Below are 9,434 nucleotides of genomic sequence, written 5' to 3' on the forward strand. Positions count from 1 at the left end.
TTGGCTTACACTAATATCAATATTATTAAAAGAGAAGTACTATTAAAAAATACCCTTAAGTTTTCTAAATTATTTACACTTCCATGCCACTGAGAATTAAATTAAACTACCTATTTTAATGCTTGTCTTTTCCAGTTAAATTAATGAGTTTTCCTTAATCAAATTTAAACTTAATGTCATTAAATGAACCTAAAAATACATCATATTTAACGTAGCTTATTACAGACGAGTATGGCCCAATAATGAACTTGAATTTTATTTTTACGAAAACGTGAATCACTTGACTTATGTAATATTTAAAATATATTAACTACAATATAACAAATGCATATAACCTACCTATACTTTAGTTTGAAATGATCATGCTCAAGTTTTATATAGTCAACTTACATCATGCATCGATCGATGTACAATAGTCAAACCACCTATAGTTTTCGTTTTCTTTATAGGATGTATCAACCAACCAATCATCCCACTGATTTTCTAAGCTTTATAAAAAAATAAATCAATAAATACAAACTCAAAATCCAATATCTTCTATTAATCAAAACATAATATCTTCAATGTCATATCTTTAATGTACCTATTAAATATGGAAACTGTAACCATAATTACACTAATTATAAGAATAGATTTGATTCCAACCAATTGATCTATTACTTCGGTAATTGATTTGCTTGCAGAAGAGGAAACAATAAATTTAAAATTTATAAGAACATAAAGATATAGAGATTCTTATGATTTTCGCATAATAAGCTTCAAAATGAACATTGAAAAAGATAGAGAGATTTTTTTTAATCTTTTACCGACAAGAACTTAAACAAAACGAAGAGTTAAATGTATTTTTTTTTTGTTACACTTCCCGAAAAAAACGGTTACAACATGGGCTTTCATAATATGGCCTTTTAACATATTAATGTTATGGATATTTAATTATTATCTTGACAAAAAACAAAGACTATAAATAATTTATTATTAACAAAATTATGAAATTATTTACAATTTGATGACTAATTCATCACCCTTTTTATATGTTAATTTTTTCATAGAAGTTTAAAAATCATTTTATTTTCTTTAAACATGTATAACTAATTTATAATCTTTTATGCCATACTAAGTCATGATATAATATTTCTTCATATTTTACATTAATAACCATTATTTTTATATATCGTCTACAATTCTCTAATTACGTCTATTTGTTCAATTTTGTATATGATATCGAATATTCATCATAAATAGATGGTTTAAGATGCCAAAAAAATTATTTACTTGGTGAATATAATATACATCAAATATCACAAATACATCATTTAGTTAAATAAATAACCAAAAACCGAAAATTTATACCCGCGCTGGCGCGCGGGTCAGGGTCTAGTTTATTGAACAACATCAGTCAGCAATGCATACTATTATTAATTAAAAAACATACATATCAAACTTTCTAAGTATGGATTATTGGTTGTTGTATTTTAATGGATTTAAAAATCCGAACTAAATCTAGTGTTATTGGTTCTATGATTTTCAAATCTGTATTAAAATCATGTGTTATTGGTTTAATGATTCATAAATTCTATATCAAATCAAGTGTTATTCAATCGTACGGATTTACTAACATATTTGATTTAATAATGGATTTGATTGGATTTGTTTGAATTTTTTAGTTAAAAATACAAAGACTCAAATCCGAGGAAAAACCTCCGTATTTGCATATTTTACTTGGATTTATAAATACTATATGAATTTTTAAATTAATCAAAATATATAAACCAATAACACAAAAAATCTGGAAGTATTTATGTTTAAATTGGATATTTATATTCTAACCTCAGATTGATTACCATTTAACTATTACTATTTTATGACCATTTACTTGTTTTGTGTCCCCAATATACATCATGGGAAATATATCTTGAATAACAATGAATGAAATTAATATTACATTTATGGTCTCAAGCCTTAAAAAAGAGTTATTTTTGGGTTCACCAACCAATAAGATTTCATTATTTTATATTCAATATCTTTTAGAAAATGAAAAAAATATTGTCAAGTTATATTACGTTTTTAAAATAAAAATGTAAAAAAACCAATAAAAAAATAATAGTAGTTACAAAAAAAGAATTAAAAAAAAAAAATTAACATCGTCAGCAAAACACTAAACCTTAAACCCTTGGGTAAACCCGAATCCCTTTGATAAATCTTAAACACTAAAACACTAATCCCTAAATCCTAAATCCTAAACCATAAACCCTTGGGTGTTTTAGTGTTTTGATTTAGAGTTTAGGATTTATGAAACGGTTTAAGGTTTACCCAAGGGTTTAGAGTTTATGATTTAGGGTTTAGGGATTAGGATTTAGGGTTTAGGATTTAGTGTTTTGCTGACGACGTTAAAAAAATATTTTTTTAATTTCTTTTTGGTAACAACAACTATTTTTTTTTTACTTTTTTTATTTTAAAAACATAATACAACTTAACAATATTTTGTTTCTTTTTTAAAAGATATCGAATATGAAACAATACAATTCTATTGGTTAGTGAATCTAGAGGTTCGTCTTAGGAGGTGAACCAAAAAATAAGTCCTCAAAAAAAATTTGGGCTTTTGCCTAAATCCTCCTGATAATGGAAACGACACTCATACTTAAATTTTTTAAAAACTAAAGATAATTTAAAAGAAATCATAGAATCTTCTGAAATAAGAAATCATGTGCAAATGATCCATTTAGATCGTATGAATAAAAGGAACACTCTTGTCTATAACTATTCTATTTTCGACCAACGCACTAGCATCTAAATTTACTCTCTCCTTTAACTGATTAGTGAAAACCTGTTGGTTATGCCAAGGGGTCATCTCTTGTTGATCATGACTCCATCACGTAAAGCATAAACAACATATATTATATATATGTGGGTGTGTGTGATGATTTATACTGAAAATATTATGCACATATATACACATTACTGGTATTGATAGATGTATCATGTGAACCCGAAAGCGATTGATGTACGCAACCCCTTAGATAGATAGACATGAGTTATTGATTTATGCTTGCCGGAGAGATTCGCTTCCACCTATGTGGGAGAGACTTATACATTTACTGTGAAGCCAGAGAATATATTTGTTTATGCATATAACAAAAAGTCATAAAATTATTCGAAATCTGGTTGTGAATCAAACTTAGATACGAATATATTTCTGTCTGTAATGATCTATCGATCTGTTTATATGACTTTGTGAGACATCCAAGAATCATATCTTGCTTGTCTTCTTTATTTTATTTATATATTTATCTTGTTTTTGATTTTTTTTTTTGTTGATCTAAAGTGAACATGTAGTAGTAGTCTATACGGCCCTTTAGGTATCTGTGTATAATAGAAATTGAGTATCGAGAGAGAAATGAGAAAATATATGTATATTTAATCTCATTAGTTGTAAAGTTACATTTACAAGTATATATAAAGGCTATGCTAAACTGAACTAAACCAACCTAAATTACATGTACAATATAATCAATCTAAACCGGCTAATACTCCTCCCCTCAAGATGGAGGTGTGTAGATGTCCAAAACACCCATCTTGGAAGTGAGTTCCCGGAAGGGTGCATGGTACAATGCCTTCGTTAGAACATCTGCAATTTGGTTGTGAGTACGTACATGCATTGTCTTGATCATACCGTTATCAATACGCTCGCGAATGGTATAACAGTCATGATCAACGTGTTTAGTTTGCTCATGATAGACTAAGTTGTTGGCGATGTGTAGAGATGATGTGTTATCACCATATATATGAGATGGCAACGTCATAGGAATCTCTAGATCAGACATGATGCGCAAGAGCCATTCAATCTCACACGACGCATCTGCAAGAGCTCGAAATTCTGCTTCCGCTGTGCTTCTAGATACAGTACGCTGCTTCTTAGAACGCCAAGTAACCAGGGAATCTCCTAAGAACATTGCATACCCTGTGATAGACTTGCGAGAGTCCGGGCAAGAACCCCAGTCAGCATCAGCGAAGCCTCGTAAGTCAAAAGAACCATCAGCTCCATAGAAAAGACCCTGTCCGACAGTACCTTTCAGAAATCGAAGCAACTTCTGCACTGCTTTAAGGTGTGCTTCACGTGGAGCAGAAGAGTATTGACACAGCTTGGTGAGAGTATAAGCTATGTCAGGCCTGGTTATTGCCAAATACATCAATCTCCCCATCATGCGACGATAAACTTTCGGATCAGGTAGAAGAGACCCCATCTCATGTACAATCTTAGAACCATCCTTAGGAGGAATTGTCTTCATCGACAGACGAACAGTGGGATCAAGTGGGATAGAAGAAGGTTTGCTCCCAAGATAGCCAGTATCATCCAGTGACTCAAGGATGTACTTGCGCTGACATACAGAAATACCTTTCTCAGAACGTGCAATCTCGAGTCCGAGAAAATACTTTGCAGGGCCAAGGTTTCGAAGTTTGAAATGTGATTCCAACTCACCAACAAACTCCTTTACTGCATCATCATTGTTGCTCGCAACTAAGATGTCATCAACATATATCAACACTGCCAAGTATCTTCCTCCAACATTTTTCACAAATAATGTATGATCATCATGAGATTTCTTGAAGCTCATCTGAAGTATAGTAGATGATAGTTTCAGATACCACTGACGAGATGCTTGTTTGAGACCGTAGAGAGATTTGTGCAGTCTACAAACATCATTCGGAGGGACTGATATGCCTGTTAATTCTTCATAACCAGGGGGAAGCTTCATGTAAATCTCCTCAGCTAGATCACCATTCAGAAATGCATTAGATATATACAACTGAGTAAGTGACCACTTCATCTTTGCGGCATCATCAATTAGAACTCTCACGGTGCTAAGCTTAGCAACCGGCGAAAACGTTTCTTGATAGTTCACACCCTCTTCCTGTGTGTAACCCTTTCCCACAAGACGACCTTTCTTCCTCTCTTATGTGCCATCAGCATGATATTTTGTTTTATAAAGCCATTTGCACCCAATCGGCTTCTTGTCTGGTGGCAAAGAACAGACACTCCAAGTCTTAGTTCGTTCCTGAGAACTTATCTCCTCGTTCATAGCATCACACCAAATCTGATCTAAAATTGCCTCTGAAAACTTTTGAGGATCTTCTGATTTAGTGATAGAATTGATAAAAGCATGAAAGGACTCAGATAAAGCTGTATAGGAAATGTATTTAGTCATTGGGTACGGTGTAGAATGAGTGGGAGATGAATCAAGATTATAACAATGAAAGTCCTGCAGATTTGCGGGTTGTTTCTTTTTTCGAATAGGTCGACTTCCAGAGGGAAGATGATCCTTAGAAGATGACACATCTTGATGTAAATGAGCATCAGAAGATGTTGGTTTAGAGGACACAACATCAGGTACAGCAGGTGAATAAACATGAGGAAAGAAAGATTTGACAGCATCATTTAGAGATGATGAAGCAAATGGAAAAATATCCTAATGGAAAAGCACATGTCTGGAAACAAAAACAGGGTGTGTCTCTATATCTAACAACTTGTAACCTTTGTAACCTGAGGGATATCCTAGAAAGACACAAGCTCTAGCTCTAGGATCAAATTTATGCCTATTCTTAGTTGAGGTGCTAACATAACAAAGGCAACCAAAGGTTTTTAAAGACTCATATTCGGGTTGTTTACCAGTTAACTTTTCATAAGGGGATTTATTCTCTAAGACAGGGGAAGGTAACCTATTTATTAGGAAAACAACAGTCAAAATGCAATCACCCCAGAATTTTAAAGGCAAGTGAGATTGGAACAACAAAGCCCTAGCAACATTAAGAATACGCTGGTGTTTTCTTTCAACATTAGAATTTTGTTCAGGAGTTTCAGGACATGAATGATATGAAATGATTCCTCTAGCAGCATAAAATTCAGTAAAACGCAGTTCATTTGCATTATCAGACCTAACAACTTTGACATTGACATTATATTGATTCGAAACTATTTTAACAAAGTCAGGGAATATGTTTAAAACATCAGATTTAGCACGCATTAAGAAGACCCAAGTGGCTCTACTGTAATCATCAACTATTGTGAAGAAATATTTCGAATCATAAACTGTTGGTTCAGCAAAAGGACTCCAAGTGTCTACGTGAAGCAGATCAAATGCATTATTGCTCATATTATGTCTAGCTTTAAACGGAATGTGCTTTTGTTTAGAGAGATGACAAATATGACAAACATCAAAATGATTTTTATTAATTTTTGAATTCGATAGATGAAGAATTTTAGACAAAGTTTCAACTTTAGACATGGAGGGGTGACCTAACCGTTTATGCCATGTAATAGAATCAGTAACAGTAGAAACAAACGACATACCTTGAAAGGATAAAGACTTATGAATGTAAATTGACATCCAAAATATAAAGGTTTCCAACTTGACTACCTTGACCAATCATCAATGCCTGAGTAAGATCCTGAATAAAGCAATCATTCGCAGCAAAAGAAACTTTAGAATTCAATGTTTTTGTAAGGACATTCACACTCAACAAGTTTAATTTGAAATCAGGAATGTATAAAACATTGAAAAAGTAATGGAATCAGTCAAACGAATGCAACCTACTCCAACTATGCTAACAATATAACCATTAGGGAGGGTGACATATGTTTGATCTAAAGGTTTGTACTCGGTAAACATATTCCAATCATGACAGACATGGTGGGTGGCTCATGAGTCTATGATCCAAGCTCTAAGAGACACACCTGTTTCTTTAGATGCAGACAAAACGAGCATATCATGATTAGAATGATTATATAAAGAGATGAAGTTACCAGAAAGGCTTCCTGTAATCTGTGAAACTACAGGAGCAGAAGCTGAAGTCGAGGCAATATATTTCTCAGATGGTGTGACACTGGGAGATTGGAGTTGAGAACTCAGATACGAGATCATAGACAGAAGTTGATCTTTAGAGAGTTGATCGCAAGAGACTTCTTCATGTTGACCATGATCCTGTTGACAGACGGAGTGAGAGCCATGTTGGTAGAGGCAACAGCATTAGGTTTCTTCCCTTTGAACATTCCCGGGGGGTAACCATGCTTCTTGTAGCATTTATCAATCGTGTGTCCAAGTCGAGAACAGTAAGAGCACTTCACTTTGTGATAACTCCCTTGAGACAAAAGTACTTGATTAGGCTCTGAAGTGAGTGTGTCTTGGACTTGGAAAGCAACATGGTGATTAGTTGTGCGTTGTGCTGAACCTACAATTCGCTGGCTCTCATCTTGGTCAAGCATGTTGTAGATCTCAGTGAGGCTCGGTCGCGGCTTCATATTAAGGATTTGGCCACGAATGTTAGCGAAATTCTCATTGAGCCCCATGAGAAACTGAATGATTCTACTAGTCTCTGCTTCCTCCATTAGCTCCTTTACATGATCACATTGACATCTTCGTGCTGTAGTGATTCTGGTATTAGACAGCTGCTCCCATAACGTCTTCTTCTTCGTATAGTAAGCAGACAAATCCAGAGATCCTTGCTTCAACATCGCGATGGATTGCTCCAACTGATACTTGCGAGGAAGGTTACTAACACGAAACCGTGAGTAAAGATCATTCCACATCTCAACAGCATCATCATAGTAAAGGATTCTATCATAAATCTTCTGAGTAACAGTGTTAAGTAGCCACGATTTCACCATACTGTTACATCGACTCCAAATCTTGAACATAGGATCATCTTGAGCCGGTCTTGGTAACGATCCATCCACAAATCCAATTTTATTCTTAGCATCTAGGCTCATCCTCATCGCAATATGCCAGTTGTTATAGTTCAAACCATCTAACTTCTGATTTGCGATGACTAAACCAGGTTGATCAGCTGAATGCAAGAAATACGGACTATGAGTAGTGTCAATGGAAGGTATACCAGCCGGATGTGATCCAGAAGGTTGAACACGGTGAGGTGTTGATTTCTGCGGCGGAACGATCGCAACGTCAGGTTTGTCGTCTTCGTTTGCGGAATGTTGAGATCTGTTCCGTATCGCGGAGGTCTCCGAGTCAGAGACGGTGTTACGAGTCCTCATCTTCCTTCCTTGCTTCGCCATCGGAGAGATCTAGATCTGAAACTTTGTAAGTACGAGATCGAATAACAAGAATCACCGATAACGATGAAATTTCGATTCATAACTTCAATCGGAGCTCAGAATCAGCTGGATCTTCAAGGATTAGAGACGAATCGAAGAGATTGTGAGAGAATCGAACAAAAAATCAGAGAAAATGAGCTGAAATTGCTCTGATACCATAATAGAAATTGAGCATCGAGAGGGAGATGAGAAAATATCTGTATATTCAATCTCGTTAGTTGTAAAGTTACATTTACAAGTATATATAAAGGCTATGCTAAACCGAACTAAACCAACCTAAATTACATGTACAATATAATCAATCTAAACCGGCTAATAGTGTATGCACATATTTGTTTATACAATCATGAAAATAGTATATAAAAAAGTAACGGTAAAAAGTTGGAGGATGCTTAATAAATTATACAATATGAAAGTCAAGGTCACTATTGATATAACAAAAAACACCAGCTTTGAATTGTGTTACTCATTGGTGAGAAAACTAAGTCAGGTTGGATCGCGAAGAAAAGAATAGAGTTGCCTCTGTAACAAATACCATCAAACACTCTTCGAATTTAGACAATACGACTTCAAGCCATGTTCAATATATGAAACTATGTCGATGCTAAAATGTAAGAAAGAACTTCTGTTCATATAATAATATGACATGATACGTAAATAAAATATAACAAGTTATAACGTGAGCTAACTTTGCTTATTTTGTAGAGAACATAAGTATTCATTCAAAACATGATAATGATCGAAACAATTATTGTTGTTTCTACAAATTTTACATATGTAATTTTAAAACTATACATCTCTATAGAGTAACCAAAAACTAAACTAAAACAGAAAGAGACAGCTAATTAAGCCCAAAACCTTTTTCCTACCGGGCCTTCACATTTAATATACACAAGAGCCACTCAATCTACTTGATAAAATAATTTAACAGAAGTACTGTTCCAGGTAGGCTTGGGCATTTCGGGTATCGGTTCGGTTTGGTTCGGGTATTTTGGGTTTAGGGTAGTTCGGATAGGGGCTAGAGGATCCATTTAGTACTTGACCTATTTTCGGTTCGGGTTGGTTCGGATAGTTTCGGGTTCGGTTCGGTTCGGATAGTAAATGTAGGAACCGGAAAATATCCGGAAAAAGTTCGGTTCTCATTTGGATCCGGTTCGGGTTCGGATAGTTCGGGTAGTTCGGATAATTTGGATAAAATATCGGGTATTTAGGATAAAATATCAAATAATTAGGATGATTTAGATAAAAAATTTGGATATTTCGGATTACTTCAGATATTTCGGATAAAACTATCCAGATAGTTTCAGATACTTTCGGGTAGTTTGGATAC

The 9,434-nt window shown here is 34.2% G+C and overlaps 1 protein-coding gene across 1 annotated transcript; it reads right to left on the reverse strand.

The window, feature by feature from the left end:
- Positions 1-6,913: 6,913 nt before the first annotated feature.
- On the reverse strand, positions 6,914-8,065 carry LOC106303225. The gene has a single exon (XM_013739556.1). The coding sequence runs from the start codon at positions 8,063-8,065 to the stop codon at positions 6,914-6,916; it is 1,152 nt and encodes a 383-aa protein (XP_013595010.1).
- Positions 8,066-9,434: the final 1,369 nt, after the last annotated feature.

The sequence above is a fragment of the Brassica oleracea genome, chromosome C7 (assembly GCF_000695525.1).
Source record: "Brassica oleracea var. oleracea cultivar TO1000 chromosome C7, BOL, whole genome shotgun sequence".
Taxonomy (NCBI): Eukaryota; Viridiplantae; Streptophyta; class Magnoliopsida; order Brassicales; family Brassicaceae; genus Brassica; species Brassica oleracea.

Excerpts from the sequence above, each read along its gene's own strand:
- LOC106303225 (XM_013739556.1), bottom strand. The coding sequence starts at position 8,065 with ATGGCGAAGCAAGGAAGGAAGATGAGGACTCGTAACACCGTCTCTGAC.